Raw genomic sequence first — 19,165 nt, 5'->3', positions numbered from 1 at the left:
GGCATCTGCTTGAAATGCTTTTGACTTTGTAACAAAACTCCTAAAAAGTCAACAAGAAAGTTGCAGCTATTTCGTTCCACCCAAGAAGGGAAAAACATCATGCTACATTAAACAGCTATATTTTAATATTCTGTTTATAGTTATGGAAATTCAGTTCATTTTAGCATCAATAAGTTCTGATTGTGCTAATCAGACAAGAATATAAATGAGCTTTTATTTGCTCAGGTTTTCTAACACGTATAGTAATATGGCTGAGGTTAAGCTTTTGCTTTCCAACCTTGTGGTATTTTTTACTGAAAACCAAGTGTGAAAATTATGTTCTGATCCCTGATAAACACTGATCCCTGAAATCTCATCACTGATGCAAACACCCTGTATTGACAAAGTTAAAGGCTAATATTATCCCATTTGGTATTAAACAGGAAACTGAAAGGTTAATTATGGTAAAAATCAAGCTTTTGTCCAAGAGGCTAACAGCAGCACATTTCATATCACCAAAAAATGAGGAAAATACAACGCATTAGTTTTCAACATGATCATTAAGAACAGCAACAAAATCAGAACAGTTTTGTCAGGAAGACTTTTTTTAAATACAAAATGAGGTATTTCATCTCAGTTCTGTTGTTTTTCTGAACATCTGCCAAATTATTCGATCGCACTGTTACCTTCCCTGTTTTTCAGCTGTCATTCACAACCACTTTAATGCTTTTTTTCCCCTCCCTCTGCAGTGTCCTGAGCTTCCCAAGCAAGGGACACAAGGGATATAGCTCACCTTCCACACAACAAACTTCTCCCCAGCTCCTTCTCTCCTTTAGTCCCTCCTCAATGTCTGCTACCCTTCTACCTGCAGAGAAAAGGATTTCCCCTTGCCTGCCTTGGTATGCATGACTCGCCTGCAGACCTCCAGCTTTCATAAAGCAACAAGCACCATTAAGATCTCTTCTGTGGGCAAGAAACAGAAGATTAAAGGTAGTACCCAAAGCCCCAGGAATTAACACTCTAGATGAGATGATTCACCCATCTTGGGAATCATTTATTTAGTCGTTGACAACAGCCAGCAACAGATAGGTAATTTAATCAAGGATGATGGCTCAGCAGCAAGCCCAGGATCTTTCTGTCTAGTTTGCTATCCAAAGGCAGAAGCAGCATTAGGATGGCTATTGAACAGGATGGCTATTCTGGTAATGAGTGAAAGCTTTATCTTCATTTCATTACACCAACCAGCAGAAGAACTGCAGAACAGCCAAGCTCTAAGCTTTTATCTCTTCAGCCGGGACAGCCTGACAAGTAAAGAAGAATGAGTTTAACAGCTGCTGCTGGAGGACAGGGAAGAAGAGAGAAGCTCCTGCTTTAAGAGAGAAGACAGAGGGATCCCAGCTTGCCAACAGCAGGTGACAGGCTCTCCTAAAGGTAGATCCCAGTGCTCCCTTATACTACTCCGGGATGGGGCCGGGAGGTCAGATATTGGGGTGGAAGCCAGCTGTACTGTGACAACTTCCAAGACCTCACTGCTTCTGAAACTCAGAGTTGCCCATGTTTGACCACACTAGCCCAAAACTCAGATGTGGAGAGGCTCCTGTCTGACCCTCACCACAGGGCAGGCATGCTACACACTAACAGAAGGTCATCTACCTTCAAAAGCTCCTTTTACCAAGGTGTACGAGACATGGGGCTGAAGTCGTACAGCAACTAAGTAGCCAAATACTAAATACCAGCCCCTGATCTATTTACCAAGAAACTCAGCAAATTAAAAAAAGCTCCATAACCTTTTTAAAAAAATATACTGGAACCACGTGCTATACCATACTGCACTTTAAACTGCATAAGGCAGAAGAAGTGTATAAATACAGGCATACAGCCTTCATGCTCAGTAATATCTGCAATAACAACATTTTATTGCAGGATAAAGCAACTGAAAATTTCTTCTTGATAATTCATATATAAAAAATTAGAATTGCCACCAGCCAAAATTTCTCCATTTAAATGTCATAAAATCTGTGATGAGTTTAATTAATGAAGATAAAGAGAGCATTTGTCTTGTTGAAATGAAGCATTGATTGTCTGGAGGTGAGGATTCAGCCTTAAGGCTAGACAGTATTTGCAGCAAGTGGCAGCTGTTTTTCAAGAGGTTTTTGTCAGCTTGGAAGACTAAGCAAAACCCAAGGAGACTCTTCAGAGGTATTTAAGGTCTCTCATCAAAAAGAGCTTTAACATCACAGTATTTTTCACACTTAAGAATTGTAACAGGTAGGGGTATGCCTTCCACTGAAATACAGACTCCTGTAAATCCTCTGAGCACGCCCGCTAAGTCAACAACAGTCTTTACCTGACTCAGACCCCCCACCCCCAGGTTTGCGTATAGCTAACGATAAAAACCCAGGGGCTCCTGATGAAGGAGACTGTACTTATCCCCTCACTTAATTCCAAGTGAACAGATTTAGCTTTGTTCTCTGTTGTGGCTCACCTTCTTATTCCAATACTGGCACAGAATGAAAACAAGCCCTTGAAAGCCCTGACAGGAGCGTGCTGCATCTCTAGACTGGGCACAGGAAAGCTCACAATGCTGAGGCACGAGTGTGCAAAAAGACCACAGTTGTAATAAAAGCAGCAGGAAAGCAGAGGCAAGATTTATGCTGGTTCATAGCAAGAGGTGAAACTGGGTCTCCAGTAAGTTACCACCATCTGTCAGCTTATAGGCAAAAGATGCCTGCAGCAGGGCAAATTTCTTGCCTCCCAGAGCTTAAATATCAGTCTGTTCGCTGTATCCTTTGTTCACTATAATAGAGGAATAGTTAGGTTTGATAGTATGTTGTGTTTAAGTGGAAAGAGATCTCTACAATAGGTGTCTCTCCAGACCTACAGCAGCAATTTTGTTTTCTGCTAGCAGATCTGCATGAAGCACCCATGACATCAAACCATCCACGGAAAAGCAGAACTCTAAGCCTGGTTCCTCATTTTCTAACTAATTCAATAAGCAAACAAAATTTTCTATCAGAGTAATGAATCTTGTTAGCAATACACAAGCAATCCAAACTAAACAATTCCAACAGTCACTATTGGCATAGATGCACTTTAACATCATGAATGCACATGTATAATGTACCACAATGATATTACTATTAATATTCCAACCCGTTATGCATTAAGATACAGGCTGCCTCTATCTGAACACCATATCTCTTAATGAAAAGTCAATTTGAACAAGAGCAGTGTCATAGTAGTAAGTGATGATAGCTTTTTTCCTACAAATGGATTCCCACCCATACAGAAACTCCTCACCGAAGCCTAAATCAAACTAACTGCAAGTTTCTACGAGCTGTATCTGTTCTGCACAGGGGAAAGTACTGCTGGTATTCTGCCAAGGGGCAAGATGCCCTCCCTAAGAGTTACACATTTACAGCTGCAAACATATTCCTGCACAGCGTTAGTTTCAAACTAAGAATTCACCAGATAACGTAGGAAGTAACTGATGTGTTATGTCAACAACCTGGTGTTTGGTACCAACACCATGTTTGGTACACCCCTTGTTTTCACAAAACCCTGAAGCCAAACGAGAGCAGTACATTTGTGTGCCTTCAAAGCAGTAGGGATTTTACACAAACTCAGGTGTGTCTCCAACCACACTGGATGCTGGACTGCAGAGGACTATTGCTGACTCATCACTCTTAAAGGATCCTGATATTTGGGATCCAGGGCAAGCGCAATGCTAGCACGCTCTGTTTTCAGTAGGATCCCCTTTTTGCCCCTCCAAATCAATATGGGACATAAAATTTGGGGTCAAAACAGGTGCTTGACTGAGACCCTCTGCAGATGCCCAAGCAAGTCAATACCCACTTCCTCATAAAAACGTATTCCAGGAGGGCAACATCAAGGTTTTCCTCTGAAGAGTGTATTTCTAGCTTCCTCATGGCATGATTTAATTGCAGCAATAAATCACTAAGAAGATGGAAGGTTTATTTTCATGCTTTACGGAAAATAAAGAGTAAGAATCATTCCTTCCAATTTCATAAGTCTCCTAAACTTAACACTAATAAGAAGGAGAGTCCTGGATCTGACACATGACATTGCTGAGCCTGAGGGTTAACAGAGTTGCAAAATGAAAGAATGGAAATAAAAACAATGAAAACATACAAATTGACATAAAGAAATAGGTATAAAGGTGATCTAATTTTAAACTCAAATGGACTATTACAGAAGGCAAACTTTGCTGTTGGCAAGAGTCCTGCTGGAGCCAAGCTTCAACGTCCAAATACTTTGTGCACATTGCAGCAATTTATTTTTGTTTTCAGCCAAGGCTTGTAACTGCTGGAATTAAAAATGAATTTGATGATAATATTTTTGTTTCACTCTGTTTAGATAAGGTGCAGTCAAGACAGCACATCCTACCACTGTCTGTGATGGCAATGAGTTTGAAGCTTAGCAGAGCAAGTCAGACCAAGTGGATTCTACAGGTCTTGCCCTGGACACGCTGTGTGAAACGTGCCCTTTCATCTCCTGAAGAACAAAGATTTTATACATTTACACACACAGTTCTCTGCATTTCATTTCTTTGAACTTTCTCTTTAATCACAGCTTTCTTCCCCCTTCAAACACCTTTCAAAAGTTGCTGAATTTGTTGTGGGTTTTTTTTTTCTGAAGAGAAACTTTAAAATGATACCTTTCCAGGGCCAACAGGGCAGTCAGCTTGAGCAGTGCAAGACAGCTGGAAACAGTAGAAAATTATGAGAAAGCAAAAGAAATGAATGCCTGTGCTGCTGTGAAAGGCTGGGTGAGGAGTGAGCGGCGCTGGGGCCAGCTGGGGCTAGTGGAGATGATGCTCCCCACCGAGCTGCTCCTCCTCTCCAGCCCAGCGCTGCAAGAGATTGCAGCAGAAAAATGAAGCCCAAAATTAGCAGGAGTGGTAAGAAAACCCAGCTGTCATGCAAACTGCAGAGAGGCAGCTTACACACTCACGTGATGGGTGTTTACCTTCTTCATGTTAGATGTTCACAGTATTCACCAGTCACTGCAACAGCAGCGCATCCGTCTGATCCTCCTGCATCTGGGGAATGAAGGAACTGCTACCCAGTCCACCAAAAGAGTAAGGGAAATCAGCTGGGTCACTGGGGAGCGGGAAGCCCCAACACTTGGAATTGATTAATGACTTCACCACAGATCATCACTATTTCTCATTTCAACTGTTGATGGGGTTTTGCATATTTTATTAATTTTTACCTTTGAAGTTTGTCTTCAGAGTAATATAAATACAGTATTTTTTCTCACTTATTTGAAACTCCATATATATATAATATGCTAAGTAATCACCTTTTGCTCCCCAAGGTAAGTGGACAAGAAGACATCAGGTTCATTAGTCATACAGATATAAACACGCATCTAACAACAAAAACCCAAAGGTTTTTCTTTTTCTCTCCTCATTAGATACTCTCACATCCCTACTTTGATGAACTGTGGGGATTCACATAGGATAATCAGAGAGCAATTCAGTACAGGACACCGCAGTAAGGGAACTAGCTTGAAATATATTATCTCTGTATGGACAGAGAACATCAAGTCTTTTAAGATAAGATCATCACCATCTCCATTTTCATAGCTATGATGTTATTTATCTTACTGATAGCTTGAAAGTCATATTCTCAAAACACTTTAATAACTTTTTTCACTCTTACTAAAATCTGTTTTGAAATAAATTCAGCTACAGGACTCTCAAGTGGGTTTTGGAAGTGTGTTGTCCCAAAGTTCCACTAGTAATATTTAAGCAATTGAAGCAAACACATAACAGAGTCTCCAAAAGCAGAAGATCTGTATGTCAGGATTGAGACCTTTCATGGAGTTTCAAGTGAGATGGCTTAGGAAGCTGGAAATGTTCAATTTGGGCATTTCAGCAAAACCCATCTGGTTCAAACTCGTGTCTGCAAGTGCTGAATAACTCCCAGCAACCTTCTCAATGACGGCAATACACCAACATTAAGTCAGGGCTAGGTATCAATTATGGGTGCTCAAGGCTTCCAAGAAGTCCCTCTCCATCAAACCATCTGGCTTTTGGCAATGTGAAAAATAGTATTTAGCTGGTCCTCCAATCTACCAACTCCCCACGGCTACTAAACTGACATTTGGGACATAGCCTAATTGAAGGGAGATGAACGGAAACAGATGCAAAGAAGGGCTAGCAGGAGGAACATGGAAAGAGGAGTCCTATACAAGACCAGAATAATTTGTGCTTCAAGATACCAGCAACATTCTCCTTGCTACTGCAATGGTCATTGGAAGTTGGGGTTTTTTTACTACTAATTAGCTGAATAACAAACATTTATCTATTAGCAAACTCAATGACAGTCAATGCCATCTTCACTATTGAAAATATTGAACACTGAGTTATGTGAATTGATGAGTTTCAACAAACATCCTTTTCATACTGTGGCTCTTTGTGCAGTCACATTCTCACAGAACCACACATCTATCACTAGATTCCCCCCCCCAGTAGTCATTTGGTAGACCTGGTGCTCATACAGTTTAGCCTCAGATATCTTCCCATTGATCACAAATACTTAAGGTGGCCCTCCTTTGTAAGGCAGTAAGACAGAAACTTGCTTTCATCTAAGTTGTTTTTAAGTTTGACCCAAAAGAACTGAAATGACACGAAATAAATGTGTAAGAACAATTAAGGGACAAAAAAAGTCCTTCAAAAATGGATGAAAAGAGTCTTTCATCCTTATAGGAGGAGTTTACATACTGAACCACATGAACCACTCCCAAGGTCAAAGAGATTTGAGTGAGCTCTCTATGAGTGAGGGTGTCACACCAACAAGTTCTGCAGATGTGGCAGCTCATGCTGCACATTTGTTTGCAAGTCTCCAACCAGCGATGTGTCCAGCTTTTTCCATGTTACCCCTCCTAAGACGTCAGCAGTGCCTGGGAGAGCTCTCTGCTGTGGAAGGGGCAGTCTGCCCTGCTGGGTCTGAATGTTACCTTAGGAGTTACCACAAAAGGCTTTTCTATTAGAAAAGGGCATAGTTGATGCACCAAGTCAGATCTGCATGTTTTGCCATTTAAAGGTACTACTTCAATAAAGGTGAAGTTATTGTTTTTTTGCTAAAAAGCATTTAGTGAATGTTATCTATGAATGAAATACTGAGATTTTTCTTAGCCTTCCCCTCTCACAGCACTTGTATCTCAAATATTCGTCATGTTTCAAAGGATAACTATTAAATCATACAAATGTAACTAAAAACTACATCAAGATAGTAATTAGTCCTTATCTTCCTTACCTGTCAAGCAAACACCTTACAGAAATTTTTAACAGACTAAAAGCCAAGCTTTTTTTTTAGCATCAATACTCACCTAACAGCAACAGAACCACAAACATAATGAAATCACTCTACTATAAACAACACATATAATGCCAATCACTAATGGAAGGGATTTACTGCAGGAAAAGTATTCAGACATTTAAGTATTGCAATGTAAATGTAACAAAGGCACCATCCAGCAGATCAAAACCAGCAAGATTAGACTTTGAAAACAAAGTAACCTAGAGGTAGCTAATGAGTTCCAATGTTTGGATTTTACCTGGTTTTTATTTGGTTGGGTTTTTCCCCCTACAGCATCCAACATCACATCAACTGATCACTTAAGAAAAAATAAAGTAATGGTTTGGCTTATCCTATATTTCAATGAAACAATCTATCTCCTTTGAGTAACAGCTATACTCAACAGTCAGCAGAAAGCCAAAGTTAATATGTGAGAGATTCAGAAGTACACACATACATTCTGCCACAAGAAATTGTTTTGCTGACATTCGTAATGTCAAATTTTGCCAATTCAGATGCAGCAGTGGCTAATTGGCCTTGTAAGTAATTCCCCAGTGATGACTGAGAAGTGGCAGCAGACATTACAGGGAGTGGACTTACATCCTTCAAGTCATTTTATGACTACAAACCCATTTGCAATCTCATGTCCTTCCCTCACTTCTGGGATTTTCATGGGCTCAAAGGGAGTCCCGTCTATTGCACGACTTACACCACGACAGTGAGACAGGACAGACTGACACAGGGAAAGCACAGACACACCAGCAAGACAGTATCTACTCAAAAGCAGCATTAAAAGGTGACACTGCTCCTGGCACTTTTTAAAGGGGAAAAAAACAAAACCCCTCTATTTTAAGCAATAATTCTGTGCAAGTCTTCTGTGATTGTTTCAGTGTCAGAAACGCCCAAGACCTCTTTCAGAAAGCAATCCATAAAGTAGTCCTGCAGGAGAAATAATTTGTATCTTTAAGTCCCTTGGTATTTTCTTTTTCTGTAGAAAAACGTTTGGATTTGATAGAGACCATAATAGCACCTTTCACTTTACAGGCTGGTTTAACCCCATGGCTGCCCTGTCTTCAAAGTTTCTGACTGAGGCAACAGCAAGTCCTGGCCTTCGAGTCCTCATGCAACACTAAATCCATACACTTTTACTCAGGTTTGTGCTCCTCATGCAGGAATTCTCTTCCTGAGGGCAGCCAGAACGTCAGCCCAGAGCAAGGCAGGAGGAAGAGCTGCACAGCACAAGACCATTGATCAGTCAGTGATTACAGCCGGGTGATTATTTACTTGCTTTATGTGTTTCAATTAAAGCACAGGCATATACACTGCCCTCCTTCCCAAAGGAGTGCAGGATGCTCAGAAGAGGATAAACATAGGTAATTTGGGTACTACCAGCTACATCTGCTTTTTGCAAGCCTGGTGATGCCAATGTACAAAGTCACCAAGAGCCAAGCTCCCAGGACAGAAACTTCTTCCTCACATCTACCTTGGACTGACACGGGATGCTCAAAGCAGAAGGCATGGGCACGACTAGGGATGCTCAAGCAGAAGACATGGAGAGATGACTGAGAAAAGCAAGGGAGCTCTGCTGCTGATATTAGCACTGACCTCCGTAAGGAAAAGAAAAACCACTGATAAGAGCTAACGTAGCAGGAGAGAGGAGACCTGAAAAGCAGCACCAGTTCCAAGCACCGAGAATTGTCTGGCACAGTAGGAAAAGCAAACCTCTGAACTGCTGAATTGGTGCAGTGATAACACAGCACCGTGCCTCATGAATAAACCCATTCTAAAGTACACAAAGTTTTGACAAAAGCTGCAGCAATCATCCCCAGTTACAGCAAGAATTTAAACTTTGCAGTCTAAGAAAACCAGGTAACGCAGCTATCAAATCAGCATACCCACAATGCATGAGTTACTAACAACGCCCTTAATGTATTCAAATACCTTCTGCTTGCTTTGAAAGCACAGCCCTGTGTATTAACTTTGCAGGAAAAAGGCTATTTTAACTCGTTCCCTGTTAATATTTTGTATTATTGAAGATACATACTGCACACTTGGTTTCTAACCTCTACAAGACATTTGCATTTCAAAGCCTCGGTGGCTCTATTCCTCGAGTGCAGTTCAGCTCTGGAACCTGGGGATTTATGTGGAGCTCTGAACTGGAAGTTAGAGATTATTCTATGTTGTTACCTCCAAGGCAGCCAACAAATGATACCAGGAACAACTGTTTCCACAGCAGCAACATCTTCAGTCACCTCAATTCAGTAGTTCTGGTCGTCGCAGATGAACTGGATGTCTAGTCTTGCAAGTGGCAAGGTTTAACCTGTTAAAAGAACAGACAGAAATTGAATCCCATGATGATCCCTAAGAACCGTCTTCCTAATAAACACAAAGTTGAGAGATCCTCTATGTTACTCTTCATTTCTACATCTTAACCTGTATACACAGGGTATAAACATGTATATGATGTGTTAGAAGTTACAGAAGCCAGCGGGAGCAGAGCTGCCAGGAAGGTTCATTTTGCAGTTCCTGTTTCCTACCAGTCTCCAGCATTCATTTATTTGCAAGAAACACTGGTTTTGAAGTAAGAGAGAGCACGAGTCATAATCTTACAGAAAATACAGTCATTTAATGCATTCGTTATGAGAACAGCTTGCATTGCACTTGCCTTGTATATACTGCACTAGCAACAATCTGAACATGTGCAATAACTGATTTAATTAAAGCCATGTCTAACACGTTCCTTGTTGTTGTTGTTGTTTTCCATACCAGATCTGTACTCAACATGCAGAACAGCACTGCAGAAGCCTGAAGAGGAAGATCTAGCAACCAAAACCACCCCAGCACACACACCAAACACCACATGCACATCACAGTTGAGCGCATCAGGAGTAACTAATTTGCTAGCTTCCATTTCTGCCTTTGTTACTGGCTGACAGTCACTTTGCCAAAGTCTACTAGCCTGAGTATAACATTGTTATTTTAATTTTTTTCCTAAAAAAGCTTAACAGTAAATGTTACTGGCCATTATATTCTGTGTCACTTGCACAGTATCCCCTTTCTTCAGAGTAAGGCCAGCTGAGCAAAATTTGAGGTTCTGCAATACAGAGAGCACAGCAAATGTAGCAAATGTTCCTCTGGATTAGTCATCAGATCAATGCACAGAAATATTAAGGTCAAGAAACCTACTGTTAATTCTTAAGAGCCAAATCTGAGTGAGATGCCTGAACTTGCTTTTTCCACGGGAACTGTATTTCATGTTACAGTTGAAAGTTTTCAATACTTCTGTAAATTGGCTGCCTAAACTTGAAGCTAAGCACCACAGAAAAGACGACCATGCACTCTCATACATCCCCATCCTGTGACTAGCTGGGAGAATCTCAGCTCCCCAGAAAAACATCACGTGGCCCTTTGCCACAAGAACTGTATCTCCTCGCATCCTGCATCCCGGTTCATGCAGGCAGCTGCCACAGCAAGGGATGCGGTGCTGACAGCAGCATCCTCTCCTCCCCGCTGTCAGAGGCACTGCCTGCTGGGTTTTTTCATGTATTTCTAAAAAAAGAATATAAGCAAGCTCACATTTCTATCAAGTATTAGGTATTGATCGCTCAAGCAGGTATCTGCTGCCAGTAGAACTGGGACTAGAGGGAAGCTTAGTGTAGGGGCACCTAAAAAGGGGGGAAACATCCCACCTGCAGGCATCTCTCTGGACCAGACAGCATGAGGAACCACACTCAGTTCAATCAGCCTAACATCTGAACAAGTTTATCATAGCCCACTTAAATTCTATTAAGTTTCCAGAAGCAGTCACATAAGTATGGTAAACTCTGGTTAAGTTTTACATGCAAAAAAGCCACCAACAGTGCTTTGTCAACATTGTTCTTCCTTTCCTGGAGCCAAAAAACCCCTGGAGGTCAGATGCATGTATTGAGGACGTCACTTAAAGGTAGAAGCCTGTTTGCATCATTCCTGAAGTTCAAGAAGCTTGTTAGTCTGGTGTTTTTTTAATTACAAAATAAAATGAAATAAGATACAAACACCAAAGGGAGGACCAGCTGCTCCCACACCATCAGAAGCCATGGCTGCACCAGCACCCCATCAGCATCTCAACCCAACCCCCTCCCCCCCCAAGTTTTAGGCTGCAATCTGAAATCTCATCACCATTCTAGCCCATGGAAATTAGTGATTTTATAGCTGCAACGCTTGCCCTGAGAAGTGAGGATAGCCGGAAGGGGAGAGGGGAGGAGGTGGAGCAGCAACACTAAAGTAGGTCACTTGATGTCAGCTTTCTTGCAGTCTTACAAGGAAGAGGGGGGGAAGAAAAAAGAGAGAGATAGAAAAGAACAAAATCAAATTAATTTCACTTTAAGTGCTCTGGGCAAAGCAGAACATAATAGATCCATTTCAGGCCAGAACAAAAAAAAAGTACTTTGGTAGAAGCTAAAAAAACCCAAAAAGTTTTATATGTGGGCATGAAGACATAAAAATACATCCCAACCTCTGTCTGCATTATATTTCAATAAATTTTAATATCTGAAAGAAAGAACGGTAGTTACCAGCTAGCTAACCTTGTAAGATTTAAATTAAACACTTCATTTTCACTCCATTCTTGAAGATTTTGCTAATCTAGGATCTATTCCTGAATACCCTAAATTTCATTTTTAAAACATGACACTTGGTAGTGTTCAAATTCATAGCTTTAAGCCTGATAAACCTATCTTAATGCTCAGTAATAGGTCAATTTTTCACAAGGGAAGATGCAAATTCAGATTTGCACCCGTTCAACACCCAGCAGAAACCAAAGTAGGGAACTCCTGAAGTTTCTCCTCAGCTCAGTGTTGGGCAACAGCCTTCCCATTAAACAAAGGAAGGTAACAGTAGGTCTTCTCCACTGACACCATCCCAGCATGCTGCTGAGGTCATCTCTGCCCATCTGGAGCATGCTGTTAAGCTGTTCATAGACCCTCAGTGAGCATGTGTCACCAGAGTAAGCTTGTTGCTTGGAAATTGCTCCAAAATCCAAGTACTGAGCTCAGCTCTACTGTAAGCTTTTCCAGAAAAAGCTTATTGCATTCATCTAAAAAGAAACAGGATCCTCATCAGAGGATCACAATCTGTCCTGTCAGAACGGCAGCAACACACATCCCCATCACCCAGCACGTGGAAACAATCTGCATGAAAGCTCTTCACTGCCAGTGCAGGGATGCAAAATCAGACTACAGTGCTGAGCATCTCTGTCACCTTCAGAGCTCCAAGATCATCCATGGGCAGAAAGAGGTGAGGAAGAGTACAAACTCCTTGCCATTCGACTATAACATTTTGAGTAGGGCACATCTTATAAACATAATGTAATATTCATAGCCAAGAACAGTTCTGCCTCCCCCTTGCTTTGCAGGGGAAAAGGCCAGATCCACAACACCATTTTGATGCTTCTGGAAATAAATGGACTTAAATTATCTCCACAAAAGTTCAGCACTTGCTATGTAAAGACCTGAAAGAATTAAGACAAGCAGCACCTGCTGTGGTTGGAAAAGACAGTAAAGAAACAGAGAGTCCTACCCACAGAAGAGGTAAAAGGAAATATAAATAGATTTTTAAAATTAGAAAGCTTCCTATTAGATAGTGCTCTGGTTTCAGGAGAAGCTGAAGATATTTCCAACCAGTCAGAAAGCAAAGCTGTGAAGTGGCACAAACACCAAGAAAAAAAGATTTATTTTCTCCATTATCCATTTCTTTGAGTTTCAGAGATAAGTAAGTTCTCATGAATTCCTCTGAGAAGTCTGTTGGAGACAACCACAGGATAGCAAGAACAACAAAAAAACCCACCAGCCAAGCAAATTACCTAGGATGAAAGCACACACATAGAAGAAAAATTCAACTTTTCTCCTTCAAAATTAGCTTTCCAAACCCTATGAACTTTCAGATCATATAATATAGCAAGTGATGGACAGGAAAATCTGAAAGAAATAGAAAGTTTGGGGAAGGTTCAAGAGTCAGTAATTTTATTCAGTGACCTTAATTTTTACTACCCAGAGTCAAGTGTAAAAAGCAGTAGTTCCCCAAAGGTGGAATTTTTATTTCTATATATAGAAACAGAAATTGTCAGATCTGGCTGACAAGTTCAAGTTAAACTTTGAGTATGAGCTGGAGGAATTTGTAACGTCACTGGGTGTAAGTGAATCAGAAATTCCTGGAACTCAGGAGAGCTACAGAGTCCTAGAACTTGGTTTTCTCTATTGATTGCAAACCACACAACAGAAAATGAAGCGATGTACTGACACTAGAGGTCAGCATATCTTTGCAAAGGGAAAGAATTATTACAGTCTCCTCTTGGTAAATTATGGCATTAACACTGCACTTAATAACAAAAGTCATCTCCACGGGGCATCATAAAAACAAGACGTGCTGATTAATGTGGAACACGCCTCAGCAATTTCAAGTAGCCCGTTTCTATTTTGGGGAGGGGGGTAGGGAAACAAATTGAAAATATCCATTTCTTATTTCCCTCAAAATGAAATTACTAGCTGTAGAAAATTACCCAATCTGCTTTGTTTCAATAAGGAATACCTATGTGGTTATCTTCCACCTCACCAAAACAAGCCTCTGCCTTTTCTAGTCCGTATTCCAAGACTGACAGGAGCCAGTGCCATGAGGAAAATGCTCTGGCTTTGGGAAAGAAAGCGTGTAGTTACCACACACACTCAGAAAAAACAACCTGAAAACATCTTTCAAAGACACTACAACCAAAAGCTTTTGAAAATGCAGAAGAAATACAATAAACCCACTACAGATGTACAGCATTTGCCCATCACTTACCAAGTTGGTCTTTCTGCAATACTCATTAGTCTCTAGGCTGTGCTCCGATACTGAGACAGCACCACTCACTGGGACCCATCTCTGCTGAGTTGGAGTCAAGTCAAAAGCACTCAAGGTGAATGGAAATACCAAAGCAAGGGTAGAGCTATCCAATGCCAGAAGTGACCAGTGGGTGGGGGCTTTTTTTAAACTTTTAATTAAAAAAAGACGACGACAAACGTCTATCTGCTACTTCTTCCACTGACACAGCCATGGTGCCAGCCCAAGGTGAGTAGATCTTTCCTTTGAAAGTTCTCAGAAGGGCTTTCTAGGAATTGGAGGTAATAGTTAATTCAACTCTGACATCACCCAACAGGCAGAACTAGAGATTAAAGTGCTGGAGTAATTTAGTGCTAGAGATTGGAAAAGTTTAGGAAAAACAAAATGCAGAGGAAATACTGAGTATTAAGACAGTCAGCACTGGCAACACACTTCCAAAAGAAATGCAAATTCATCTCCTACACCTGAAAAACTATGAATAAAGAATTGGCCAGCAGGACAAAGAATGGAGTTAAAAACCCTGCTAAGCAATGCTGGGGCTTTTTCCAAAGAAAAGTTTAAAATGGTGCTCCAAGGAAAATTGTGGTTGCTCAGACTCCTTTGGGGTCTCATTAGATCTTTGTTCCACAGCCACATGGTAGCACCACTCATTAGCAAGCAGCCTTTGCAGGTAGCAGTTGCAAGGCTGCCTGTGGCTCTTCCTCAGCCTTCCTTGTCCCTACAGGGATATCAACAAGAGACAAATCATCCTGATCAAGTTGGGCTGCAAGCACAAAAAAAAAAGAGGAAAAAAGTTTTCAGAGAATCTTTACCATTGCCAAGCACTAAGTAGGATTAAAGTCATCTCCAGTGTGTCATTAGCAGCAGCTTAGTTAAAACATCATTTTAAAACAAAATTAATTTACAAAAGCTTCAAATAGAACCACCAACCACCGTTCTGGGGAGATTTTTATTGCAACTCCTCTCATCTCACTGCATTTATTGACTCTTTCAGCCATGGTCACCTGCTTCACCTGCCCATCCGTCCTTTGCACTTGATCTAAATCCCTCCGGCACATGGACCACACGGGTGGTTCTGGTTCACAGAGCATCTTCCCTACCCCTGTACTTATTTTAGTCCCTGCTTTTCCCACCAGAGCAAAGAACATTTGCAGTAATTGAATGCCCTCTCTCCCTGTATACTAATCTCTCTATAAACAGTGTCAAAGAGCATCTCTACCTCATACCTCTTATTCGTCACGACATTGATCCTCCGAGTATACCAACAGGTTTACTGAACTCAGTACCTGCAGTTCTTCTGTTTAAGTGCTATAACTGCTAAGGAAAGCTGTAACTCACCTGAGCCTTGCACCGTAGGGAGTTATTCTGTGCCAACAAAAGCAGTGAAGTTGCAAAAATAATTACGGAATGACATTTATCCTCCAGTCCTCAGGAATCCTACTTTATTTGAAGACCATCACCTTCCACAACTCTACATATCAGCAGTTCGAGAGCCTCTTTAAATCTAGCCAGAGGTCTCCACTTTGCACCACCCGTGGAGACAGCCCACCTCAATCAATTTTGGGATGCCCATGGGAACACTTCACTAGAGAACCAGCTTTGCATTTTTCCCTAAGTCTGCAGGGGAATGTTTATCAGAAACTCTTTTAACTCTTTCTATTTAATCAATTACATGACACAATTTTAAATAAGTCTTTTAAGCAATAACTGTAGAGGCACCACACGCAGAAGACACTTATGATACTTACTTCCATTAAGACTAACAGGGACAGTGAGACACTGACAGTGGGTTAATTTTTCAATTTTGAAATATAGATATTAAAAATAACAGCACTGCTCTTTTCTACATTACTTCAGGAAACATCCACACATTGTAAACATGAGCATTTATGAGACACAGCAGATAGGGACAAGTGACTCTTGAGACTTTAAAGCTTGTCTCCATACTGCTTCTCCTGCCTGGCCAGCCATGGTTTGCTGTCAGCAGTTTACCACAAGCAAACAAAAATATTTTGTGTTTTCTTTCCATAATATTTTGACGAGTTTTACTTACATAAGCTGCCAGTATTAAAACAAACAAGACCTCTACTCACAGGAAAAAGAACAAACAAAAAAAAAAGAAGTACCTCTTAGCCAAAACACCTGCTATTACAGTGTTACCTGCAGAGGCATCAGCCCAGACGTTTGCTCTCAACTGGCACAAGCACTGTCCGGATACAGACACAAGAGCAGGTTCTGTCCTTGCTGCCATGGCGCAGACTCAAAAGACTTTTTCTGCTCTAGGTATCTTGGAATACCCTCAGGAATACCCTCTTGGAATACCCTCTAGGTATCTCAGGAAACCCTGCCAGTTCCCAAGGAAAAATCTTACCTTCAGTGCCAAGAATTGCACAGCTAAATCACACTGGTGAAAAAAGCAGCACACCAAAGCTTTCAGGCTCCAAGTCCTTGGTAAAAATTCTTTACCTAATCAGGAATCTTGTTCTGTTTAGCACAAAGAACAGTTTGAAATTCCCCACAAGTGTTACTAAAATCCTAAGTATTTTTTTCTTTCCATATTCACCAGTCCTCACCAAAACCTAACTTCTGCTACTACTTTAAACACCTCCAACTATTACCATTCCACAGACACATTCATCCATAGCTTGGTAGATTATTCAATACCTCCCCCCACCCACGCTATCCAACATCAGTGCCCAGCCTCTTGTGTTTCAAACCCCTACACTCAAACTGCAGAGCCTCCTTGATGACACGACCTGAGCTGTGCCCATTAATCCCTCTCTCTTCTTGGAGTAACAGTACTTCAAACAACCAACTCCAAAAAGCCTTCTCCTCACCAGATGAGTGACCTAGCACAAATAAAGTATTTGCTTGTTATTTTCAGGGCCCAGCTCCTGTAATTTGTATGCCTGAGGCTTTCCCCCTTTAACTTTCCAATTTCAGGTGCCCTTTTGATAACACACATGGGTCACCACCTTCAACCAGGAGCTCTAAGGCACTTCTTCCAGAGGTCAGAAATTCTTTGAACACAGATGACAAAATTCTACAAATCACTTCAAAATAATCTCAGGCTCTAGAATGATGACAAATAAATCGAAGCTTTTGGAAAAAAACATCACGTATGAGCTTGTACAAACTACACCTTGTGTAGCTGCAGTGGGGAAAGGAGGGGACCAGACCACCCGATTTCTGTTTCTACAGCCCGGGTGACCACGGTGTCTAAGTTCACACTACCAGCTCTCCAGGGTTGCTGGAGAACATGCTGTCTAGTAACAGAGTGCCCTGGGATAGCAAGGGATGCAGCTGATGAGCCAATACTTCATCTCTGAAAAGACGACTGACCTTTGGCAGATCATTTATTAGTCATTCTTCACTCCCAGGTAAAGAGATTTTGCATCAACATACGGCAAGTGGTCTCTGGTGAGGTCTAGGTTAACACCTCCCAAACACCCTTGGTTCGATCTCCTACAATTCATTATTTCAAAAGCTTCTTTTACCCTGCATGGTTGCCCAAATACAGCCCATCACTTTGCACCGCACGCCTAATTCCACTTGGATGTTCCCTGGCCAGAACAAAGCCCATCTGTACATCTCACCCTGTCCCAGCCAGCGCTAACACCCACCTTCCCTGGGGCACAACTGCCAAACCAGCTCTGAAGGTTGTCCACACCCATTTGTCAGCAGTTGCCTCTTCATCAAAATTTTCCAGACTGCTGAATTCCCAGTAACCCCACTGCCCACAGGAACACCATCCAATTCAAATACCATTTTTTAAATGGAATGTGCCATTCTCCTTCCTATTTCTCCCAAACAGAAGTGCAGCAATGACATAAAATCAGGGGATAGGACAAGATTCATCTTTTAAATCCCAGAGGGTCTTAAAATCCTGGAGACTGGAACTCAAGCAGTTCCAGTTACCCGAACTATGGCATCTAGGGAGCCAAGTAGAGCCATGGAGCTGTAACAGACTGCCTTAAAGCCCCTGCAAAATCAAAACCAAGCTGCCCAACACAAAGCCCAAGGATCCTCTAACCATTACAGCAACACAGAAAGATTAAATAAACTAAACAACAGAACACAAACCTGACCATAAGCAGATCATTAAACACCAAAAGATGAAGCAGCAGCAGCAGCATCAATACACTTGAAAAAAGCACTGACAGGAAGCACGTAACACTCACAGAAACACTCCCAACACCAGACAGTACCAAAACTTCTAGCAACAGGTCCCTGTGTTTAACTGCTCCCAGGAGAGAAGTTGCTCTGATTTACAAAGCTCCCTACTCCAAATACTGTTGCTCTTCATCCCAAAAGTCCTCATCAATGGGTATGCTCCAGACTTTTGGTCTCCTCTAGTGAGACACCCCAGTACAGAAACTCAGCATGTCTATGTCTATCCTGTTACATCTTTCCTTCAATGGCGAATTTGAATCACAACATGGGAGAAAATAAAGCATCCAGTGTTTAACAACTTCATTTCTGACTAATTAAAACAGTCATTATGCTTTGGGCTTTAAAAAAACTTAGGGATTTTGTAGGTTAAACAGCAAAACATGTTACTAGTTATGGATATGGACACACACACTTAGAGCTAGCTATATATAAAAAGAAATATATGCAACCTAATGACGTACACTACACAGGCAACTGCAGAAAAATGCCTTCTCACCCTCTCCTTCCTCTCTCTACAAGTTTCATATTAATGCTCAAGTACCTGCAAGAAAAATTTATTCATCTTTAATGGCATTTTTGTCATACACGTAACTCAATAAAGACAAGAAATCCACACGGCATAGTCACGTCTTTAGTTACTTCACACAGCCAACCAAAACCTGCATGTTCCAGAAAACACATTTTTTTTTTTCTTTGTTTTCAGTGAAAAAGGAGGGGAAAAAAAAGAGCAGATTTGAGGGCTGAGGCTCTTCAGTGCCTGATGTCCACCTGCACCTCTCCAGCCTGGAGGTCACCATGGACCTTGTGGCTTCCCACAACAGCTTGGGCTCAAC

At 41.4% G+C, this 19,165-nt stretch overlaps 1 protein-coding gene across 2 annotated transcripts in view; it reads right to left on the bottom strand.

Moving 5' to 3' along the window:
• The window catches only part of LOC311196300 (contactin-3-like), a gene marked incomplete at both ends in the record, with an annotated part of 77,349 nt that extends 67,800 nt beyond the window's left edge, over positions 1 to 9,549 (bottom strand). For both annotated transcript variants that reach the window (XM_084269838.1, XM_084269839.1), the window contains one exon: positions 9,495 to 9,549. In XM_084269838.1, coding sequence (XP_084125964.1) covers positions 9,495 to 9,549 — 55 coding nt within the window. The remainder of the gene's footprint in view (positions 1 to 9,494) is intronic.
• Between the last annotated feature and the right edge of the window lie 9,616 nt (positions 9,550 to 19,165).

This window comes from Gallinula chloropus (assembly GCF_964237585.1).
Source record: "Gallinula chloropus genome assembly, chromosome: 12".
Taxonomy (NCBI): domain Eukaryota; kingdom Metazoa; phylum Chordata; class Aves; order Gruiformes; family Rallidae; genus Gallinula; species Gallinula chloropus.
The sequence above is the reverse complement of the archived record's forward strand: the minus strand, read 5'-3'. Positions and strand labels throughout refer to the sequence as shown.